The 23,385-nt window shown below is 55.9% G+C and overlaps 2 protein-coding genes across 6 annotated transcripts in view; both read left to right on the top strand.

Annotated features, from left to right (window-relative positions):
* Positions 1 to 241: 241 nt before the first annotated feature.
* LOC307183300 (protein HIDE1) lies at positions 242 to 10,554 on the top strand (the record flags this gene model as incomplete). Its single annotated transcript, XM_079915639.1, has 7 exons — positions 242 to 272; positions 1,356 to 1,664; positions 3,857 to 3,949; positions 4,933 to 4,960; positions 5,698 to 5,741; positions 6,947 to 6,981; positions 9,920 to 10,554. 7 exons carry the CDS (start codon positions 242 to 244, stop codon positions 10,064 to 10,066), a joined length of 687 nt encoding a protein of 228 aa, XP_079771765.1. The 3' UTR covers positions 10,067 to 10,554.
* A 1,614-nt stretch (positions 10,555 to 12,168) lies between these two features.
* Positions 12,169 to 23,385, top strand: part of CARM1 (coactivator associated arginine methyltransferase 1) — a 40,322-nt gene continuing 29,105 nt past the window's right edge. For 4 of the 5 annotated variants that reach the window (XM_079915569.1, XM_079915568.1, XM_079915567.1 and 1 more), the window contains exon 1: positions 12,169 to 12,413. In XM_079915569.1, the coding sequence (XP_079771695.1) occupies positions 12,188 to 12,413 (226 nt within the window). In that variant the 5' untranslated portion in view covers positions 12,169 to 12,187. The remainder of the gene's footprint in view (positions 12,414 to 23,385) is intronic. The other variant, XM_079915570.1, reaches the window with a different exon arrangement.

The raw sequence follows: 23,385 nt of genomic DNA, 5'->3' as shown, positions 1-23,385 counted from the left end.
TGGCCCCTAAGGAACAGTGAGGTGCCAGGGTCTGATGTGCGTGCATGGAAGGGGTGGGGAGGGGAGAGAGTCCCTTTCAGCGCCCAAGTGTGTGTGTGCAACTTCCTGCCAATGAGGAAACACTCGGCTTAAATCAGCCCTGGTTCTTCTTTCCTTGCTCTGGCCTCACAGGAGGAGCTGGCAGTGAGCCGTGGGCCGCGCTGGTCTCAGCCAGATTTCCTGGCCAAACGCGCGAGGAGAGATGCCCTGGACCGTCCTGCTCTTTGCAGCCGGTGAGCCTGGTGCCCCTGTGCCACCCCTGCTCCGCTCCCTCCACCTCCCCAACCTTGCCTCTGCTGGGGGGTGGCAGGGAGGGTGTGTGTGTGCAGAAACCAGGTGCTGGAGAAGCTGAGCCCTGACCGATTTGCCCCAGAGCCTTGGAAATGCCCCAGGAGCACGGATTTCTCTTGTCAGGTCTCATTATCCCCACCCACATCAAGGGTACCAGAAATGCCAGCCCACCAGAGACAGCAGTGCCCATGCCCCATGACTCAGCCCTACTTGACCTCTGCAGGCTCCTACCTCCAGGGCTGGGGCAACAGGAGGATCTGCTGGGGGCTCAGAGGGTGGGGCAGGGAAGCTAGATAAGGGAAGGCTTGTGTCGACCTCACCTGAGCCAGGCACTCTGCCCGGGAGCCTGTGAGCAGCTGGGGAGACACTGGTCCCTCCTGCAGGAAGTCGTGCCCCAAAATCATATTCTTCACCACAGCCTGGAAAACAAGATAGAACCCCTCTGCCCTCCCCTTCTCCCCTCGGTCACCCTCCCTCCTGCCACCCAGGCTCCTTGAACACACCGCATCCCTTCCAGCCTGTGGCCTTTGCCCCAGACTGTCCCTCTGCCTGGAATGCTCGCCCCCAGTTCTTCCTGTGCCGTGTCTCCATGGAAGCCTTCTGTGGCTACCCTACCACCCTTGTCTCCCTGAGAAAGTCAGCCCCCACCCCTCCCCGGGGCAGGCATACCTTATCTGTCCGCATACCTTATCTGTCCCTCTATCTGTCTATCTCGTCTGCTGCTCTATCCCCAGCACCTAAACAGGGCCTGGCACGTAGTCAATTCTGTTGATCGAAGCAGTACGAGTATAATTGCGCTGCTGTAACATCCACGGCTATTATAATAAAATGACTCAAATGCAGCGATCTCTCACCATGTGCTGGGCACTCTACCCCTTCAACATCACAGTAGGGTAGGGAAGACTAGCCTCCGGTTGTACATGAAAGCCAAGGCCCAGATAGGGTGAGCCACTTGCCCAAGGCTACACAGCCAGGCTGACCTCTGCTCTAACCACCCAGACAGCCTCCCCTATCTTGCTTCGCAGGCTCCTTGGCTATCCCGGCGCCATCCATCATGCTGGTGCCCCCACATCCCAGCAGCCAGAAGGACCCCATCCACATCGCATGCATGGCCCCCAGGGATTTCCCGGGGGCGAATTTCACACTGTATCAAGGGGAGGAGGTGGTGCAGCTCCTGCAGGCCCCCGTGGACCAGCTCGAGGTCATCTTCAACCTGAGTGGTGGCAGCAGGGAGGTTCCAGGGGGACCATTCCGCTGCCAGTATGGCGTGCTCGGCGAGCTCAGGCAGCCTCAACTGTCGAACCTCAGTGAGCCCATGCACGTCTCCTTCCCAGGTAAGGCCCTTCCATCATTCCTCACTGCCCCGGGCTCCATTTTCTCACCTCCGAGGCTTTGTAGGTGCTGTTCCCTCCACCTGGAAGTCATCACAGGACGAGCCACCTCTTGCAACTTGCCAGGACTTTCTCACTTTTCCTTGTTTAATCCTCACAGTCACCCCCATGCAATGGGTACAGCCATTCTCCCCATTTTCCAGATAAGGAAACTGAGGCACAAGAGATGAAGAGACTGGCCCAGGTCACCCAGCCAGCAGGTGGCAGAGCGTTAAACCTGGCATGCGTTCACCCTCCCTGAAATCCAGGCGTTAAACCTGCATGCTCTCCTGCACCCTCCCTTGAGCCCCTGCTATGTACCAGGCACTGTCCTTGGCACTGCAGGTTCAGCAGTGAATGAAACAAAGTCCCTGATGTCTCACAGTTGACATTCCGAGGGATGGGGACAAACAATAAATAAGGAGTTTGGCAAACATTCAGTCTGCCAACAGGGGACAAGGAAAGTGGCAGGGATGAAATATAGCCCTGGCAGTGAAAGCGCCAAGTCCTAACCACTGGACTGCCAGGGAATTCCCAAGGGTGTCATTTTTTTTTTTTTTGTGGTACGCGGGCCTCTCACTGTTGTGGCCTCTCCCGCTGCGGAGCACAGGCTCCGGACGCGCAGGCTCAGCGGCCATGGCTCACGGGCCCAGCCGCTCCGCGGCATGTGGGATCTTCCCGGACCGGGGCACGAACCCGTGTTCCCTGCATCGGCAGGCGGACTCTCAACCACTGCGCCACCAGGGAAGCCCCCCAAGGGTGTCATTTTAAATAGAGAGGAGAGTGGCCAAGGAAGGTCTCTCTGAGGAGGAAACGTTTGAGCAAAGACCTGAAGGATGAAGAGTCAGCCACGTGAGTGTCGGGGGCAGGAGTGTTCCAGGCAGAGGAAGCAGGCTGTGCAAAGGCCCTGGGACTGGAGCGTGCCTGGTGTGTTTGAGAGACATAGAGGCGCCCCATACGGCTGAAGCATAATGAGCAAGGGGGAAAGGTGGGGGAGATGAGGGCAGGGGGGAGGCGACGAGGACTGTGCAGGGTTTTGTGGCTGCAGCAAGGGCTCTGGCTTTTCGTCTGAGACAGAAGCCCTGGGAAGGCTGATGTCTTCCTCTGGTCTTTCCAGGAGAGGGGGCTGGGCCTGGGCTCTGGATCAAGGAGCCGGAGGGAAGGAGGAGCCTCTGGGTGGAGTCTCTGCTTCACCATCAGTCAGAATTTTCCTGCTGCAAAGAGAACTTTGTTGCCAGCAGAGGCCCACCGGCTGTGATGACAGAACAGTCTCTGTGTCCTTCCCCGGCCTCAAGTTCCACAATCAAAGGCCCCCTTCTCTCACCTTGGTCCTGTGGTCTCAGAGTGGGGAAGTGACACCCCTCCTGCCCCAGGTGAATGAATGGACAAGGGCTAACACTGAGAACACTAAGTGTGTGCCTCTCCTCCCCTCTGGGCTAGTTCCTGACCTCCACTGGGATCAGGGCATCTCCTGCTGGCTTCCCTCTCTCTCCAGGGAGGGGCAGCCGAATCTTCTGCAGAGACATTAACTGGAGCTGGGGCTTCATGCTTTTGTGGCTGACCTCTACGTGGGCCTCAGGGTCCACCATGTGGCTGGGAGTGGATGTTGTCTGACTCACTATTACCCAGCCAGCAGGACTCTTCAGGCCACAAGTAACTGAAAACTTGACTCAAATTGGCTTCAGCGACAAAAGGGGATTTGTTGGGTCACTGAACAGCACTGACTTCAGGCATGGCTGGATCCAGGTGCTCACTGATGTCAGGAATCATGTGCCACTTCTCAGCTCCGCTTTCTTCTGTGTCTTATTCTCAGGCAGGCCCTCCCTCTCAGGGTGTCAAAATTGTACCTTGGAGCCCCAGGTGTATATCCTACCAGCTTTGTAACGCTGGCCTGAGGAGTAAACCTCTCTTCCCAGTGGTCTAGCCAAAGTCCAGAAATTACTTTCATTGGCTCAGCTTGGGCAACATACCCCTCCCTGAACCAATCAGGTTGGCCAGGGGGAGGGAATATGCTAATTGGCCAGAAACAGGTTTGCTAGATCCCCAGGGTCTAGCAACACCCAAACCAAATGGAGGAATGACAGGAGTCCCACCTTCTCCCTGCAACCCCACAGTTCCATGACCTGCCCAATCTCTCTTTTCCCATCTTCCTCTAGTGCCCACCTGGATCCTGGCACTCTCCTTGAGCCTGGCTGGAGCCTTCCTCCTCCTCGCTGGGCTGGTGACCACTGCGTTGGTCGTCAGGAAAGGTAACGGCAGGCAGAGAAAGCATGGCCCACCAGAACTTGTGTATGCACTCCCACTCATACCCATTTTTAGGAGCACGGTTGGGAGTCCTTACTACAAAGGTCTAGCAGTGAAGAACCTTCCAGAATTTCAATGATGGTGGTGGGCAAGGGCAATTTATATATGTATATATACATGTATATGTGTGTATATATATATATATATATATATATATATATATATATATAAATTGTTGTAAAATATACATGGCATAAAATTTACCATTTTAACCCTTTTTAAAAAATTATTATTTTTTTGGCCACGCTGCGCAGCTCGTGGGATCTTAGTTCCCTGACCAGGCATCAAACCCGGGCCCTGGCAGTGAAAGTGGATCGCCTGGGAATTCCTTTTTTTAAAAAAATTATTTTTAAATTTTTAATTTTTTTCATTTTAACCCTTTTTAAGTGTCCAGTTCAGCACCACTAAGTATATTCACTTGGTTGTACAACCGTCGCCACCATCCATCTCCAGAACTCTTTCATCTTCCCAAACTGTAACTGTCCCCTTTAAACACCGACTCCCCGTTCCCCCTTCCCACAGCCCCTGGCACCACTGAACTCAGTCTTTAAAAACAAAATTAAGCGGGAATCCCCTGGTGGTCCAGTGGTTTGGACTCTGTGCTTTCACTGCAGGGGCCATGGGTTCTATCACTGCTCGGGGAACTAAGACCCTGCAAGCCACATGGCGTGGACTTAAAAAAACAACAACAAAAAACCCAACAATGTTACATGCTCATACCTTGTTTGAAGTTTTTACCAACCTACATTGATCATGAAATTGGGGGGGAAAAAGTGTCTTCAGTAGCTCCCCTGTTGAGTGGGAAATTTGCCAGCGAAGAAGGAAAGGCTGGGCTACAAATGTATGTGGGCCTTTTGGTTTCTTGGCTTTTTGCAACCAGGATGCAACCAGGACCAAAATCTAACAAACGCTTTTTTTTCTCTCCCAGTTAAAGTAAAAAACTTGCAGAAGAAACGGTGAGACCATCCCTGGAGACCCTCAGAGGGTGGTTTTGGGGAAAGAAAACTTAGTCCCAAGGCAGGAGTTCCTGATGGCCATTAAAGACTCTGATAGCTGGCCGGGTTCTGGGGGAAGAAGGGTCCTTCCAGGGCTCCACCCCAAACAGCGTCTTCTGGTGGGAGGCTGGCTTAATAGAAACAGGTGCTATTCAGGAAGCGCCTACGGTGTGCCCAGCATTGTGCTGCGGGACTCTGGACCCTGAGCTCACGTGATCCTTGTGGCAGCGCTGGAAGCAGGCCCTAGGAATGGCCCCATTTTACAGATGAGGAAGCTGAGGCTTCCTCGCATCCCTTTACGGCCATTTGCCAAAATTTGCTAAGTAATCATTCTAGAAATCCACAATTGTGGGAGAGGCGAGTGGCGCCCCCTGGGGTTGTGCAGCACCCAACTTGTAGCCTGTAGACAGTGGCCCTGGTTCCTGGGCATCAGAATCTACTGGCTCCAGCCTCGGTTTCTCCCCTCTGAGAGAGGGGTGGACACCGTGCTGCCTAGTGGCAGAGAACTAGCAGTAGCCCCGGTGATGGAATCCTGACTTCACCTGGCTGTGGGGCTCCTGCGAGAGAATTTCCATCTGAGGGGATTCAGGGAGGATGCGGAGGTGGGGTGGGGAGGAAGGGCCAAGTTTGACCAGGGCTACCTGGAACGAGCCTCCTGCCTGAGACAAGTCATCACTTTCTCCTGAAACCCTCTGCAGGGAGCGAGAATCCTTCTGGGCCCAGGTTAACTTCGCCACCACAGGTCTGTGCCTCCCTGTTCCCGTCCCTCACCGGGGTAGGGTCACTGCCTCAAAATGCCATCGGGTCTCACTACTCGCTACTGAGCCCCTTCTATAGCTGCTCACTTCCCTTAGAGTTGAGAACACACGCTCCCCTCTTTCTCCCCCATCCCCTGCCGTTTCCCGACCAGGTTCACCTTTTTTTTTTTGGTGTGAACATCTTTCACCTCTTACCTCTCCTTGCCCCATCCTCATGCCTTTCACTCATTCTGCCCTCTGCCTAGAATACTTTTCCTCCCTGTGGTCTGTCTAAAGGTCGCCTCCTTCGGGAAGCCTTCCCTGACTTCCTAGGCAGGATCTACTCTTTCTACTTACATGCCCCCAGAGCCCTGTCGTTCTTCTTACCCCCTCAGTAGAAACACAATTAAGTAATCATTGCGTGCTTGGGTGTGTGACACTCGCCTCCACCACTGGACCATCAGCTCCAAGGGGGTGGGGAACTGCATCTGTCTTGTCCACCATCAGGGCACCCGGCTTTCACAGTGCCTGGCACCGTCCTTAAATGGAGCCCCACTTGTGGTCCAGAATGTGCTGTTCTGCTGGGGGGGGGGGAGAGGGACCCAGCCTGTGAAGTGCGATGCCCAGGAAGGGGCTCCAAGCAGAGAAAACTCCATTCTCTGTACTTCTTTCACTGTCTCACGTATTTATTGAGCATCCCGACTATGTGCTAAGGTCTGGGGTCTCCCAAGATAACCAAGACAGAGGTGGTTTCTGTCCACAAGCCCATACTCCGGTGGGGAAACAGCCCATGGCGGGCCGGACCCTGTCTGGGCTAGGAAGCTAGTCCCCAGAGGAAGTGGTGTTGAATCAGAGACCTATAGGGGCGAGCAGGGAGTAGCTGGGTGAAGAGCGGGCAACCCAGGGTGGGGGAGGAGCTGAGAGGTGTTCTGGAAAGTGGAAGTGAGACAAGGCACCATTTTCCCAGAGGTCAGCCAGAGGTCCCTGAGGGAGGGTTCTGAGCAGTGGAGGGACACAGTTCAGTTTGTAGCTGTGCACAGTGCACCCTGTAGAATGGGCTGGAAGGGGGCAAAGAGGATGAGGGGTGATGGACCTTACGCCCTTCCTCATGGTTGACTTGGGGCCTGTGGGCTTGCGGGGAGGGCCTGGGGAGGGCGGTGAGCAGGAAATCTGAACCGGCCCCCATCCTGGTCTTCTCTTTCTGTTGCAGACATGTCCTTCGATAACTCCCTGTTCACCATCTCCGTAAGTCGTCCTGTTTCTCGGTCCCGATTTTCTACTGACTGTCATGACCGTGGGAGGTTTGGGGCTACCACCAGGCTGGGTTGACCTGTTTGTCTCTGAGCTTCTGGGGTCTGGGAAAAGCCCAGAATCACTGAGCAGGGATTGTTTGTGAGCTGAGAGTTGGCACTGGAAGATGCCAGGGGATTGGAGGTAGGCATGTTGTCCAGGCCTTCGTGGGGCAGTGGGCGGGCCCCTGGTTGTCAGCACTGCCTTTGCACTCAGAATGGTGACAAGGGACTCAGGGTGACCTGGTGGCTTCTTTGGGGTCATGGAGCCTTGTGACAATCTGGTGCACACTGTGGTTCGCTCCCGGTATAAAGAAAAGCCTACTTTTGTGTTCAGTTTCGGGAACTTCAGCTTAGCTGTCCCAGACATGCGTCTCCCTTTCGAGGGGGAGGGTCTCAACCCTCATTCCCATCCCCACTCCCCACCCCCTGCTTAGCAAGGGGTGTTGCTCCGCCAGATCACACAGTGTCCTGGCTGGGATTTGCACCCAGGTCTATGGGACTCTTCTACACAGCTGCATCTTGTGATGGCCTTGGGGTACTTATTATTATTAGTTTACTAAATTAGAGATATCCGACCCCTGGACACGATGGATCAAGAAAATGTCCAGCTAGGGGAATTCCCTGGTGGTCCAGTGGTTGGGACTCCACACTTGCACTGCAGGGGGCCCAGGTTTGATCCCTGGTGCGGCATGGCCCGGCCAAAAAAACAAAAAGAAAAGAAAATGTGCAGCTAGCTCTTCTCCATGCAGAGAGGGGTACAGGTCTGGGGTGCAGGTGGTCCCCCTTGAGGCGGCCTCAGAAGTTCCATCTGTGTAAGTGGACGCTTTGGGACTTCAGTCAGGGAGCCTGGGGTGGAGTCAGTCTGCTCGGGGCACCATGGTGGGGAGGGGGGTGGGGGGAGGTTTGGATGGGTTCAACATAGCCTTCCTGGGCATCTGGACAAGAACAAGATGAGGCCCTTCATCCCTCAGAGCTTCTTAATTCTACAGGGGGAGACAGACAATGCCATGTGGGGTAGGAGTGACCAGGAAGCTCACTTAGGTGGGAGATCCGGGAGGTCTCTGGGATTAGCGACAAGCAGGAGGTAGCTGCGGAGGATTGATCCAGGCTCAGGACACGTTCTTGGCACGGCCCAGTAGGGGTGCAGCGGAGTGAGGAGTAGAGAGGGGCGCCGCGCGGAACTTTGACTTTGACCCCAAGTGAAGGGTGTGCCATGAAAGGTTCAGGGCAGAGGTGGGACTTGACGTGCTCTATGTGCTCACGGGCGCCCTCTGGCGGCTTCGTGAAGGATAGACTGTGGGGGACCGTGGACGGACGGGAGCTGGGGGACCCGGCAATGGTTCAGGCGCCAGACGTGGCGGGTAGTTTGGGCCAGTGTGTTGGCAGCGGAGGTGGAAGAAGCGAACAGATGCAGGTCAGGTAGATTCAGGGGATGGGAAACACGGCACTGATTTTGGAGTGGATGAGTGGGCCGAGGGAGAAGGAGGCGTGGCGGAGTTCCGGAGAGACAAGAGACAGGTCACCTCACTCAGTGCTGCCACAGAGCAGATGGAGACTGGACCCCAGTCACTGGTATACAGATGGTGGGAAGGAAGGGGCTTGGCACCGGCCTGTTCAGCCCTCTGAGATCGCAGCTCAGGGAACAAATCCTGAGCTGTTAAGAAAAGCCTGGCAGGCGGGGCAAGTTCTGAAACCTTCTGTGAGAAGTCACACCGCTCAAGGCACTAGCCTGGTGATTACTGCCTCCCCCGCCCCCTCCCGCACCCTTTTTTTTTTTTTTTTTTTTTTTTAAGGCATTTAAAATGAAACGGTGGAAAACAGAGAAAAGGAAGGAGAAAAATAACTTATTTCCGTCCTGGTGACTTTAAAAATATATTTTTTTTAGTTAAATTTTTTTTGACTATGAAATACATCCAAATGTAAAAATTATATACATAGTAAAATTCTCTTCTCTTTCTTAATCCCTCTCCACCCACTGGTCTCCCCCTCTGCACACAGACGTACAGGTAAATCACCATTAGGAGCTTCCTGCACATACAAGCAAAGGCAAAAATAGCAAGTCTATATCCTCACTCTTTTTAACACAAATGACAGCATGCTAGCCACACTGTTATGAACGATGCTTCTTTTCCTTAACAGTAAATTCTAGTGATCTTTGCTAGTTTTTAAAAAGAATCATTGTAAAATAGACATAAAATTTACCATTTTAGTCATTTTTCAGTGTACAGTTCTGTGGCATTAAGTGTATTCATATTGTTGTACAACCGTCACCACCATCATCCCCAGAACATTATCTCGCAAAACAAATCCTGTCCCGGGACTTCCCTGGCAGTCCAGTGGTTAAGACTCAGCACTTTCACTGCAGTGGCCTGGGTTCAGTCCCTGGTTGGGGAACTAAGATTCCACAAGCCGCATGGTGTGGCCAGAAAAAATAAAACTCTGTCCCTATTAAACACCAACTCCCTGTTTCACCCCCACTGCAGGCCCTGGCACCCACCATTCTACTTTCTGTTGCTTTGATGGATTTGCCTATTCCGGATTTTACAAAGAAATTATGCCATACAGTGTTCATATTTATGAGTCGTAGCCACCCCCGGGGGGGGGTGTTGGCATTCTCCCCCATTGTACAAAAGGGGAAACTGAGGCACAAAGGGGGCCATCACACCTCATCAGGGAGAGGGGGAGCTGCGATTCGATCCCAGGCTGTCTGGTTCCCTATTCAGCAGAGAGGAAGGCAGGACAGACAGCAGGATCAGGGCGCTGAAGCTGTGTGTGTGTGGGGTGAGGTGAGACCCAATGGACTGGGGGAGTCTCGGGCTCAGAACATGGGGCAACCCGAGATCCTGAAACCCCAAATCACCCGGTTCTCTATTTTTCCTCCACGGACAAAGAAAATGACTTCAGAAGAAGACGCAGCCACCCAGGATGCTCCCTCAGGCTCTGCTGCGACACCTGGCAACTCTGGGACCCGGAAGAGGCCCACCTCCACGTCATCCTCACCTGAGCCCCCAGAATTCAGCACATTCCGGGCCTGCTAGGGGAGCCCTTCCCTCTGTCTGCGTGCCCTCCGTTCAGCCCTCCCCCTTGAGCTGGCTGGGCTTTGCAGGGTCTCAGTTCCCTCCAGCTACGTTGGGGACTTCTCGCTGCTGCTTCCTCAGGGCAGTGAACAGAGGAAATGAAGGGGACCCCCTGGCCTTGGGACCTTCCTTGCAGAGGAGCAGGAGTGGGAGAGGGGATGCAAGCATCTGCCTGGAGGCTGGACAGAAAGCAGGAAGCCTCTCTGGATTGCCAGCTTTTCAGACCACCACGGAAGGAGCTGTTAGGATCCCTCAGCCAGGCCATTATGAAGTCTGAGCTCTCCACACACCCCTCCGCTTTCCTTCGTCCCATGCATGGTGTGGACACCATGCACACTGTCCCATGCAAAAACCCAATTACACCTGACTTGGGTTTTTGGAGCATAGGGTACCTGGGGGTTATATTCTATGTGCCCTGCTGGCATGCCTAAGTTATTAATTATAATGCTTGGAGCTGTTCCCAAGGCCTCTGTGGAGTGTAATCCTTCAAGCTCAGGACCTCTGGGGTCCAATCACTGATTGCAGGGTGGGGGGGGAGGGGGCAGTACCCCTCAACTGCATGCAGTCAGGGTGGTGTATTGGGAGGCCCATGGGGGTGTAGGGAGGGGGCAGTGCCATGTGGGGTCTCTGCTAAAGTCCTTGCATTGGTGAATACAGGAGGTGGAATGATGGAATGCTTGAGGAGAATGAGTAGTAAATGAGCAGGTCCAGGGACTTCCCCGCCGGATTAGTGGTTAAGACTCCTCCTTCCCAATGCAGGCGGCACGTGTTAGATCCCTGGTCGAGAAACTAAGATCCCGCAAGCGGCACGGTGGGGCCTTAAAAAAAAAAAAAGCAGGTACCGGGAAGAGTGGCAGCTGGAGATAGCGGGCGGCAGCAAGCACCTTTGGAAGCCACCAAAGAGGAGGAGAATGGGGGCCTTGGAGCAGTGGAGGTGGGACTTGGAGGGAAGATGGGTGTGTGTATCTGTGTATTGAAAGGGGCACTAGGCCCTAATCTGCTGGATTCACTGGTCAGCCATCACTGCGGGAAGGGTGAGTGAGTTGGGGTGGGGGGGAAGGGGCTAAAAGAGAGGTCTAAGAATTTTTTTGTGGGGGCGAAGACAGTGAAGGGCCAAGGATGGAGGAGGAGGGCACTGGGGGAAGCGGCTGGAGATGATGGGGAAGAGAGAAGGAGAGGTTGAGTGCTCCGAGAGGGGGCAAATGTGGCGTGCAGAGGCCAAGTCCATGCTCAAACTGCTTTCCCAGAGGGCGCGCTGGGGGTGGAGCCACAGGCTGGGGCGTGTCCCTACGTCCTGTCCCCGCCCCTCACTCCGGCCCTCCCCAAGAACCCAGAGATTCACAAAGCGAGACCAGTGGTGGGGTGGGGAGCAGGACCGGTATAGGGGCGGGGCCTCTTCGCAGCTGGACCCCGCCCCTCAGTGAGCCGCCGTACAAAGCCGGGCGGGACCAGGGGAAGAGCACACCCTCAGGGGCGTGTTAGAGACTGTCGGGCGTCAGGCCCGCCGCCACCGTTCCCCTGGCTGGGGGAGCCACCTCACACAGCACGGCCGCTTGCGCGGGGCGGGGCTCCAGCGTGTGTCCGCACGGCCGAGCACCGCCCTTTGACGCGCGCTCCGAGCTGGGCAGCCGCACCGCCTTACAAAGCGCGGCCATTCGGGCCGCGCCGGGCTGGAGGCGGGGCCCAGCCCTAGGGGCGTGTCCGCGCGGCCGAGCACCACTTCTGACGTACGCTCCCGCCCTCGCTGTTCCTGGGCCAAGGAGTCACCTCACAAAGCTGCGACCGCTAGCGCGGGGCGGGGCGGGGCGAGGCGGGGCCGGGCCGGCCCCGCCCCCCAGCGTGCTTCCTCCCAGAGCCCAGGGCCGCCGGCAGGGGGCGCTGCGTCACGGGGCTGGACCGCAGCGGCGGTGGCGGCGAGGCGGCGCGTGGCCATCAGGCGGCGCTACCTGGCTCGGCCTCGGCCTCGGCCTGTGCGGCGGCGGCGGCGGCGGCGGCGGCGGCGGCGGTGGCAGCGGCGGCGGCCTGGGCCCGGGCGCGGCGGCGGCGGCGGCGGCGGCGGCGGGGCCTGGAGCCGGATCTAAGATGGCAGGAACGGCGGCGGCGGCGGCGGCGGGGCCGGGCGTGGGCGGCGCAGGGGCGGCCGGCCCGGGTGTCACGGGGCCCTGCGGGGCAGTGTCCGTGTTCCCCGGCGCCCGCCTCCTCACCATCGGCGACGCGAACGGCGAGATCCAGCGGCACGCGGAGCAGCAGGCGCTGCGCCTCGAGGTGCGCGCCGGCCCGGACGCGGCGGGCATCGCCCTCTACAGCCGTGAGTGCGGGGCCCCAGGGCCGGGCCGAGGGCCGGGCTGCGCGCGGGGGCTGCGCACGAGGCCGGACGGGCGGGGGGCCCGGGGTGGACCGGACGCAGCCGCGGTGAGGGGACCGGGGTCCCGAGGGTGAGGGGCCCTGATCCTTGGGGGCCTGGTATGGGCTCCGTGGGGCCGGGCCGAGGGAGCTGGATGTGAGGGGCCCCCGAGTGAGGGGTGTGGAGGAACGGTGTCAAAGAGGCAGAAAGAGAAAAGAGGGCGTGAGTGGTGGCCAGAGGTGAGGTGCCCCGAGCGGGAAATGGGGGAGTAGTGAGGGCCCTGAGATTGGGAGGGGGTGGGCAGGAAGTGGGGGGCCGAGAGTGCAAAGTAAGAATTCGGAGGAAGCCGGGGGTGGGGGGGGCTGGGTGGGAGGGGAGGGGGCCTGGGCGTGGGAGAGGTGGGAGTCTGTGTGCGGGTGTGGCCGCTCTAGCGGGGAGGAGGGAGGAGTGAGGGCAGCCTCTGGCTATCTCAGGGGACCCTATGGACTGCCAAGGACGGTTGGAAAGTGGTGCCCAGTCTGGAGGGACCTGGAGCACCCTGTGCCACTCATCTGGAGGGCTTGGCGTTCCGGACCCCCGAGTGGGAAACTTCTAGATCTGGGGAGAGGGGTCCTGCGAGGGTGGTGCGAGCTGCTGTGTGTGCGCCTCGTGGAAACGTGGACGGGGAGGGCCCTTATCTGGATGCCCAGCTCCGAAGTAAGAGGTAACACGGACTCCTCCCTGGCCACGGACCTCCGATCTTCCTTTCTGGGGATGTGAGAAGCTGGTTACATTTTCTGAAGCTAGTTTCAAAACTGACATTAAGGTGGGAAAAAAAAAAATCACAAATGTGTTTGCCAAGGACCTCGCGTCTTTGTAGTTCATCCTTTTTCTTTCTCTTGTTACTCTTTCTTATCAGTTCTGTCTGGTCACGATTCCTCCTTCACATTTAAAAATTAATTAATTAATTAATTAATTGTTGGCAGTGTTGGGTCTTCATTGCTACGCGTGGGGTTTCTCTAGTTGTGGTGAGCGGGGGCTACTCTTAGTTTCGGTGCGCGGGCTTCTCATTGTGGTGGCTTCTCTTGTTGCAGAGTGCTGGGCTCTAGGCGCGCGGGCTTCAGTAGTTGTGGCACGTGGGCTCAGCAGTTGTGGCTCGCCGACTCTAGAGCACAGGCTCAGTAGTTGTAGCGCATGGGCTTAGTTGCTCCTCGGCATGTGGGATCTTCCCAGACCAGGGATCGAACCCGTGTCCCTCGCGTTGGCAGGCAGATTCTTAACCACTGCCCCACCAGGGAAGTACCTCCTCCTTCACATTTTGTTATTCTGTTACACTCAGCTTGGTCTCTCCGGGTTTCTTGCACTGATGCTCTGTGGAGTCACTGAGGGGGCCTCTACTGGCTTTGGCCTGTGTGAGTTTTTTGCCACTTCGGGAACGGGGATTTTCTGAAGGGAAGTGTGTGGAGCAGTTGGTTCCCACACAGGATTCTCTCCACACCTCTACTTGGAAAACCCAAAATAAAGGAGCTGTGCGTCTGTCCCCAGCGTCGCACCTCTTTTTGCTGGGGCAGAGCTGGGTCTTCTTGGATCAGATGAGGAGAAAGAAGGGTATCCTCGGTGGGCATCGGAGCTCAGGAAAGACACTTAAGCTCAGCAGGATCCCCCAGATCACAAGCATGGCCATTCATTCAACTCGCATTAATGGGATACAGAACAAAGAAGGGCAGTGTTTCTCAAACTAGGGTTCCAGGGCTGATCCGCAAAGGAGTTCCAGGGGAGGTGGTTTATCTTTGGTAAATAAACTTGATTTTAGAACAGTTTTAGATTGATAGAATTACTAGGAAGATAATACAGAGCGTTCTCATGTACTCTACACATAGTCTCTCTTTACATGTTTCTCCAGGAGAGTTTTTACTTCTGTGTTTTTGTTTTGTGGATCTACTTGGAATTGTTGCTAGTTACAAAGGGAACACTTCCCTTTTTAGAGGTCATTCATAACTGAAGCGATCGTCAAGAGGAGAAAGTCCATGTTTCTCAAACTGAGAGCCTCAGTCTGAAATTATTTCAGACCCCTGATGATAAAGTCTCAGAGGTCTGAAATAATTTTTTCCTCTTTAGGCTCAAGTAACATTAGTGTGAGGTATGAGTGTGAAAGTATGGGTTCTGGAGTTGGCCACAGCTGGTTGTATTCGTTTTCCAGGGTTGCCGTAACAAACTTGGTGGCTTAAACCAACGGGAATGTATTCTCTCATAGCTCACGGGCAGAAGTCCAAAATCAAGGTGTCGGCTGGGCCACACTAGCTCCACAGGCTCTAGAGGAGGATCCTTTCTTGCCTCTTCCAGCTTCCAGTGACTCCAGGCGTTGGTTGGCTGGAGGCCACAGAAATCCAGTCTCTGCCTCTGTCTTCACATGGCTGTTCCCCTGTGTCTCTGTGCCTTTTCCTGTAAGGTCACCTGTTGCTGGATTTAGGGCCCACCCTAAATCCAGGATTATCTTAGATCCTTAATTATGTCTGTAAAGACCCTTTTTCTAAGTAAAGTCATATCCATAGGTTCCGGGGGTTAGGGCTTGGACATATTTTGGGGGGCATCCACTACGTGGGCTAGACTGGTGCCCTGAGGGTAGTTGTGGGTCTCTGTGCCTCAGTTTCCTCGACGGTAGAATGGAGGTGATGACAGGACTGTGGCACAGCGTGTTTGCTCTATGAACGAACACTTCTTCTTTGGAAGCAGCACCTGCTCCGGTAAAGGCCTGGTGATGGCCTCAGAGTTGGTCGGGTTACTGCTCAGGGCGGGGCAGCCCTGGTTCCTGAGCCAGCTCCGCCTGGGGAGCACGGGCCTCCAGGGAAGAACTTCTCAGAAGTCTGCGGGGGGAGTGCAAAGTCCTGGATCAGAGATCAGGCCCGGCCTGCTGGGTGTGGAGGGCTGGCTGATGGTCCCCTGGAAAAAGGCAGAGATGGTCCAGCCACTGGGGGGACTTAGGGGTGAACCACGCTGCTGCTGGGAGCTTTAGGCTTTCTCTCGGGATGAACTTCGTCCCTGGCTTCAGCATTTCCCAACCTGGACCCTTCTGGGACCCGAATGCTTTGGCCAGGTGAGAAGGCTTCAGGAACCCTGTTGTGCTCACCTGTCCCTCGTGAGGCGAGGTCTTGCGAGCCACTGGTGATTCCAGATCCCGGGCATTCGCCTCTGTGGGTGGAGCTGGGGTGGGGGCGGGTGGGCGGTCGACCGAGACATCCGCCCGAACCTCCCAGTGTCTCACATCTGGGAGCTGAGGGTCCTGAACGTGGAGTGTGACTGGTGTGAGTCACCAACTACGCGGCCTTGAACTAGCCATTTCACCTGTAGCAGCCCTGTAGCGACACCTGTACACGTCTTCCGTTTCCTCACCTGCGATGGGAATAGTGCCACTGGGGTCCCGGGCATGTGGGGGAGGTGCAGCACGGGGTTGTGGAGCAGGGTGTCCGGCGGTGAAGGGTAGATCTGTCTATAGATGTTATCAGTCGTGGTGCTACTGGCGTGGAATGGTGAAGAGCTGGCTTTTCTAGGAGGGAGTCCCTTATGCTGTGGGGCTGCCCAGCTGCCTTGCACCCCCAGCAGATGGGAGGGGGGCCCCTGGGCTGCCACCTCTGTCTCAGGCAGCAGGACTGGGAGATGGGTGTGGGTAGCAGGACAGCCAGCCCCTTTCCTTGACGTTTGCCCCCTCCCTGTGGGAAAGAGGACAGCTGAGGAAGATCCTGTCCCAGTCACCCTGCAGTGAATGGTGACCCCCCCCACCCCTTCTTTTTTTTTTTTTTTTTTGGCCTCGTGGCTTGCAGGATCTTAGTTCCCTGACCAGGGTTCGAACCTGGGCCCCCGGCAGTGAAAGTGCAGAGTCCTAACCTCTGGACCACCAGGGAATTCCCTCCCCACCCCTTCTTGCCAGTTGATGTCAACCTGGCCCGCGTCCATGAGATTGGCTAAATGGCAACTACCGAAACTGGGCCGTTTTCCTTGGGCAGAGTTGCTGGCTTCCCGGGCCTTGAGGAAGCTTTGGCACAGGCTCTGGAGCCCTTGGACATGGGCTGCCATCCCCTTGGAGGGAGGCAGCTCCTCGGAAAGCCCATCGTGGGGCGGTGGGGCGGCGAGCAGAACAGACTCTCAGTTCCTCAGCCCCGTGGCGGCCTTTCTGGAGCTGACTGTGCTGCTTTTCTCTTTCAGTCCTCTGACCTGTCCCCGCTGCATTGGCTAGGAAGGGATGTACGGCAGGGCTGGCTCTGAAGGGCTAAATTTCAGTTCGTGGGGGACGTGCCAGGGGTGGAAACCCCAGAGAAAAACCCTCTATAAAAGCAAGGTGAAGCATGACCTGCTGTTCTGGAATCAGGACCCTGTGACTTCCTTCAGTCACCCTCCTGGTAGCCCACACCCCCGGTAGCTGCGGCAGGGGGGTGGTAGTGAGAGGGTTTGGAAGAGTTTGTCCTCCACCCAGCCTTGAGGACATTCAGTGTCAAGCTGGGGGGAAGACCCAGAAAGTTACACCAAAAGGCATTCACGTTTCAGTGGTGCCTGCTAGTTGCTGCTGGCTGCAGTCATTTATTGAGCACTTACTGTGTGCCAGGCCCTGCTTAAACCAGTGTTGACAGACTCAAATGCTTGACTTTGGGGGCAGCTGGGGAAAGGATAATAATATAAAGCAGGGCCTGTGGGCAAGCTATGGCCCGTGGACCTGATCGGGCCTGTGGCCAATTTTTTAACCGGTGATAGCTAAGGGCGGTTTGTACATTTTAAAAATAATTAATTAATTAATTAATTAATTTTTGGCTGTGTTGGGTCTTCGTTGCTGTGCCCGGGCTTTCTCTAATTGCGGCGAGTGGGGGCTACTCTTCGTTGCGGTGCGCGGGCTTCTCATTGCGGTGGCTTCTCCTGTTGCGGAACACGGGCTCTAGGCGCGTGGGCTCCAGTAGTTGTGGTGCACGGGCTTAGTTGCTCCGTGGCATGTGGGATCTTCCCGGACCAGGGCTCGAACCCGTGTCCCCTGCATTGGCAGGCAGATTCTTTTTTTGCGGTATGCGGGCCTCTCACTGTTGTGGCCTCTCCCGTTGCGGAGCACAGGCTCCGGACACACAGGCTCAGCAGCCATGGCTCACAGGCCCAGCTGCTCCGCAGCATGTGGGATCTTCCCGGACCGGGGCACGAACCCGTGTCCCCTTCATCGGCAGGCGGACTCTCAACCACTGCACCACCAGGGAAGCCTGCAGGTGGATTCTTAACCACTGAGCCACCAGGGAAGTCCCGGTTTGTACATTTTTGAAGTGTTGATTAAAAAGAAAAAAACAACCCAAGGAAGAATATTCAACCAAGACCATAGAGTCCTGCAAAACCTAAGATGTTTACTTACTGGCCCATGACAGAAAAAGCTTGCAGACCCCTGGGATAAATGAATGAAACAGGCAGGAGGAGGGGGGACTTGGGGACTCAGCCCCAGCCAGGGTTGGCAGATCTGCCACAGCTTAAGAGAAACTGAAAAGCCCTTCTTTGTGTAGATCTGTTTGTTTTGATTGTGAAGTGTCCTGATTGCTCAGGCCAGATAGAGTACACTTTCTGGACTGTGTGGGTCAGTTAGACTAATAGGTGTGGCCCTTGCTGTGTGTTACCACTGGTCTTTAGAACAGTTCTGGGAGGTCGGCACACCACTCCCATTTTACTGCTGGAAAAGCAGGGGTGAAAGGGCTTGACCAAATAACATGGCTGGCAGGCAGCAGAGCTGGCTTTGGAGTTCACAGCTGTTGGACCCTCTGCTCACTGCAGAGTGGTTCAGTGGAAAAGGGTGGTCAGGATTCAGTTTATCTGTGCATAACAGAAACCCAAAGTGGCAATGGCTTAAACAAGATGGCAATTCATTTCTTGTGCTTTCGTCCTGAAGCCTTGGAGGCTGGCAGACCAGGGCTGGTGTGGAAGCTCTGCTCCAGGACGTCCTTGGACCCAGGTCCTTCCAGCTAACCCCTCTCCCACATCCGGGGTTTGGGTCTTGTCATCATGGATCAACATGGCGGCTGGAGTCCAGCTATTACACCCTGGTTTTCAGACAGCAGGATAAAGAAAGGGACAAAGGATGCCAAGAGCATTGCCAGGTGTCTGTTAGGGAAGGTTCCCAGGGCTGTGCTTCTGCTTGCATCCCATTGGCTAGAATGCAGTCACATGGCCACCACTAGCTGCAAGGGAGCCTGGGAAATGTAGTCTTTAGTCTGAGCAGCCCTGTACTCAGCTAATTTCGGGGTTTCTCTTTCAGTGGGAGAAAGGGAAAACAGACATTGGGAGACAGTCACCTTGGCCACAGTAGGTAGGATGTGGATGTAGCCACCAGTGTTGGGAAGGATACTCCTGGATTGTGGAAAGATGCTCAAGTGGGGGGTGGGGACAGTAGCCTGGTGTGGAGCAAAAGGGTCCCTTGGAGGAGCTAAAGGATGGGTCACAAGGTTGGGCCCAGGTCACTTTCCCGAGTGACAGGGCCTTTTCCCTTATGCGGTCAGGAGCGGCCTGCCATTTTTCACGGGGGCCTAACATGATAAGAATGGTATTTCTGAAGATTACTCTGGCAGCAGGTTACGCTGTAGACGGGAGCAAGGAGAGAGAAGCCTGCAGAAGCTTCCAGGCGAGAGAATGCAACAGAAATGTAACCGAATAGTTTCACCTTAGTCTGCCCCTGAAGCGTGTCAGAGGCCAGGAATCATGTTATGGAACAAAAGGTGAATTCTGCCCAGGGCAAAGGCAAAGGGCAGATGGCAGAGGCCATGACCCATGGCCAGGGGTCGTGAGTGACCTGCCTGTAGGGTTAGCTCCACTGTGTGGTTAAAAGGAGACTCCCAGTATTTTAAAAATCAGAGGATTTCACATCAAAATCTGGCTTTGTACTTCTGAAAAAGCAGAAAGGCTGGCAGTCCTGGGCCTTCACACCCCGAGGCTGAGTTGGATGGCAGTGCCGCCTTCAGAAGGGGCAGGCACCCCACATGGCTAGAGTCCCTTCCCTGCTTGCTGCTTGCAGCACAGGCCTCGCACCAGGAGCCATTTGCCCTCTCACTCGCAGCGCTTTGTCTCCTTTCTTTTCTTTTTTTTTAATTTCATTTCTGGCTGCGTTGGGTCTTTGTTGCTGTGCGCAGCCTTTCTCTAGTTGCGATGAGTGGGGGCTACTCTTCGTTGCGGTGCGCGGGCTTCTCATTGCAGTGGATTCTCTTGTTGTGGAGCATGGGCTCAAGGCATGCAGACTCAGTAGTTGTGGCTCATGGGCTCTGGAGCGCAGGCGCAGTAGTTGTGGTGCACGGGTTTAGTTGCTCTGCGGGATGTGGGATCTGTGCAGTGGTTTGTTTCTTAAAATAGAGAGGCATTTCTCTGAACCCAGGTTTCCATCGGGGGTGGGAAAATGTTTCTTACCCTTAGCCCACACCCTTCTTCGTCCCCCATCCCTTTCTCTAGGCCGCTGAGTTGGAGCCCCGTGGAGCTGGGGGCTTGTTACCCCAGTCCAAGTTGACCTGGCTTCCAGTCCCGAGCCCCGCCCACTGCCCACCTCCGAAGCCCCTCCCCTTCCTCACCTCTCCCTGCACCTGTGTAGCCCACAGGCCCTCACTGGCAATTTGGAAGTCTAAAAGGTATGAAAACCTAACTTCTTACTCATTTGACAGCAAGCTCTAACCTGACCCAAACTGGGGCACAATTCCCCCCTGAGCTGCCATGTGGGGCTCCCTGTAATCTCTGGGTATCCAGTTTAGAATGACCGTTCCCGCTTTTGGCTGCAAGACTGTGCTCGGTTCTGGACGTTTCCTATAGTTTGCTGGGGATAATCCATGTTATCTGAACCTTGTTAGCTTTCTTCAGATCTGAAGAGTTTGTAATCTGAAACACACCGGGCCGCACGTGTTTCAGGCAGGGACTAAGGACCTGGTACCCCCGTTGGGGTTGTTTGGGCCCATACGTGAGATCACGGGTGGAAAGTGGCCGGCGTCGTGAGCAGCACCTGGCAGGAAGCACAGGCATAAGGTGTGGGGGCCTGCGTGAGGTGGGCGTGCAGGGCCTTTTGGCAGAAGGAGGAGTATGGTGTGAACTCAGGTGATTCTGTGCTGCCTTCTGGGAGCAGGTCATATCTAGCAGAATGGGGGAGGCAAGAGAACCCTTGGCGGCAGGCAAGGCTCCTTGCCTGGGGAGCCTGAGGAGGCACCTGAGGAGGTGGTGTGTTTGCCAGGACGTCGGGAGAAATACCCATCCCAGATGGGGGGAGGGGGGGTTGGAGGGCCAGACCTGGGCCAGACTTGGCTGCTCCCATGGAGAGTGGAGGCTGGGAGGGGCTTCAGGCAGCTCAGAGCTGAGGCTCTCAACCCGAAGTCCTTGGATGGCCCCTGGGAGGGGGTTGTCCCATGATCCCTTGAAATTATATGCCGCTTGCATAAGGGTAGAGGAACAAGAGTCCATAGCTGGGACCTCAGAGGAGCCTCGCCAGAGGCAACACTTCTAAAATGCCTATTAGGTCTGTGTGCTCCTGGTAGACTGTGGCTGTGACGCTGTAGTTGGTTCTCTGTGCATTTTTGGGGGGAGAGGCTCCCTTGCTTTTGATCCTCCTCAAAGGGATCTGTGACCCAAGAAAGGCTGACAGCCACTGAGTTCAGCAGCAGATTGGGGAGTGAAGTGGATGCCCCTGGCTTGTAAGGGATGGTCAGTGGGAGAAGCGGTGTGTGTGTGTGCGTGTGTGTGTGTGTGTGTCCCGTCCTCAGACAGGGGGAGTGACTTTGAAAGGCAGGAATGCCAAGGGCAGGTCACTGGATTTCAGGAGGGGCAGCCCCATCCAAGGGCTGGGGTGGGGGAGGGAACCCAGGCAGATGGCAGGTCTGGGGAAGGCTGGGTGGAGAGTGGGAGGGCGACCCGGGACAGCAGGGCCCACCAGCAGTTCTCTGAAAATGGGGAGACCTGAACTTTCATTCTTTCAACCAGAAGCGTATTCAGAGTGGACTTGCTGTCGCATTGTGGTCGTTACCATTTGTCTAACTTTAAACAGCAGAGCTTTACTGAGCATCCGTTGTGTGCCAGGTTCTGTTTTAGGAGCTGGGGTTAAGCACGTGGGCCCACACCTGTGGGTCTTGGGGGGTGTGTGTGACAGGCATTAAGTCAGCAGGCACCCGCTAGTGGTCAGCGCCTTGGAGGAGGTAAAAGGCACTGAGGCTTGCGAGTGCTCGGGGCGGGGCTGCTCAGAGTGAGGGGCAGGAAGGGGTTGGCCACAGATGGTCCCTGCTCAAAATGGGGCGTTAACGCCACCAGGAGAAGCGCAGGTGAGGCAGTGCCTCACCATCGGCATGACTGCTCTGTGCCTCAGTTTCCTCGGCTGTAAAACGGGAATCTTGGTATCCTCTACCTTGGAGGGTTGTTATGAGTTGTGAGCTAATAGAAGAAGTGCTTAAAATAGTGTCTGCTGCTCAGCAGGCAGGAAGAGCTGCTGGGGAGTGAGCCTGTGGGCCCGCATGGCCAAGGACAGCCGGGGGCCAGTGTGGCTGGAGCAGGGTGCGTAGGGGGAGGGCCGGGCCCCAGCAAGGGGCTTGGCGTTTATTCCCAGAGTGTTGGGGAGGGAAGCGACACCTGTGGTTGTGTCTGGGCTCAAGCCCAGTTCTGTCCCCTGTCCTTTCCTGGCAGGGTGATCCTGGGCGAATGACTCAGCCTCACAGATCTCAGCTTCCTTGTCGGTGGGGAGGTTCCACTGAGGGGCTTGGCTGGTGCCAGGTGATCACCTGTGCTCGGACTGTAGGCACGCTCCTAGTTTCGGGGAGCAGAGAAAAGGCGGAGTAAGAACTCCTCTCATTGTTGCGGGGGGGAAGTGGCCCAGGAGCCAGTCTGAAGAGAGTGGGGCAGGAGGCCACCAACCGGAGAGAGTTGAGGTGGGAAGGAGGCAAGTCCCGGGGCAGGGGGCGGTGGCTTAGCTGGGGTCTGCTGTATCTCTGGGTCAGTCCTGCTCTCCTGGGTCCCTGTCTCTCGGCCAGGCCAAGGGACGGGCCTGCTTTGCATTCCTGGGTTGGAATGCCCGCCCTTCTCCCTCCTGGTCTGCAGCAGTCCTCTTGAGCGTCAGAAGCAGCTGGAGGTCATGATTAGCATAGGCCGTGGAGCCTTATCTGACTTGACCTTGTGACCCTGGCCAAGTGACCCTAGTTCTCGCTCGTTTCTTCCTGGAGCATGGAGAGTGGTCTTGGGGGCTGGTATTAGCCCCACACACACAGCAGGTGAATGACATGGTGTAAGATATCATTGGTCTCCTAAACCTGCTGTGTGGTCTGGAAGAGGTGATGGTGAAACCCCCAGACAGGTACAGGAGGAGCTGGGAAGGGCACAAGGAGGTGGCCTTGGAGATCCCGCCCAAGCTCCTCCAGGTCCCGAATGACTCACTCTGTGCGTTCACCCTCCTGTTTTCTCACTTCCGGGACTTGCTTGGGAAGCTTCAGGATTCGGGGTCCCAGGAACAGTGCCGGCCGGGGCTGTTGGCACCCTTCACGTCTGCCCGGAGAAACCATGGCACTTGCCCTGACGCTCGTTACGCTACACAGCTCCGACCTTTGGTTTAAGAACCCCGAGTCCCTGACTTCTCCCACACCCACCTCTTTTGTTCCCTGAAAACCAGTTCTGTGAAGGAAGTTGAGACCAGGCTTCACCCACGCCTGCAGGAGTTGGACATGGAGGCTCTGTGGCCCTCGTGCGTCTCCCCTGGTGGTTATTCTTTAGATCACTTACTTTAATGGTTGTTTAATCAACACACACAGACGCCTGGGCCTTAGGTGCACTTGACAGTGTGTGCATCCACGTAACCGCCACCCAAAGCCAGACCTAGAACTTGTCCCCCAGCCTCTGGGTGGGTTTTGTTTGGTCAGGTGGGTCTGTCCCCTGACGCCAGGCAGTGCATACTTGAAAACAGGTCCAGACTGGTGGGGTGGGGCGGGGGGGGGGCCGGCGGGTG

This window comes from Stenella coeruleoalba (genome assembly GCF_951394435.1).
Source record: "Stenella coeruleoalba genome assembly, chromosome: 3".
Taxonomy (NCBI): Eukaryota; Metazoa; Chordata; class Mammalia; order Artiodactyla; family Delphinidae; genus Stenella; species Stenella coeruleoalba.
The sequence above is the reverse complement of the archived record's forward strand: the minus strand, read 5'-3'. Positions and strand labels throughout refer to the sequence as shown.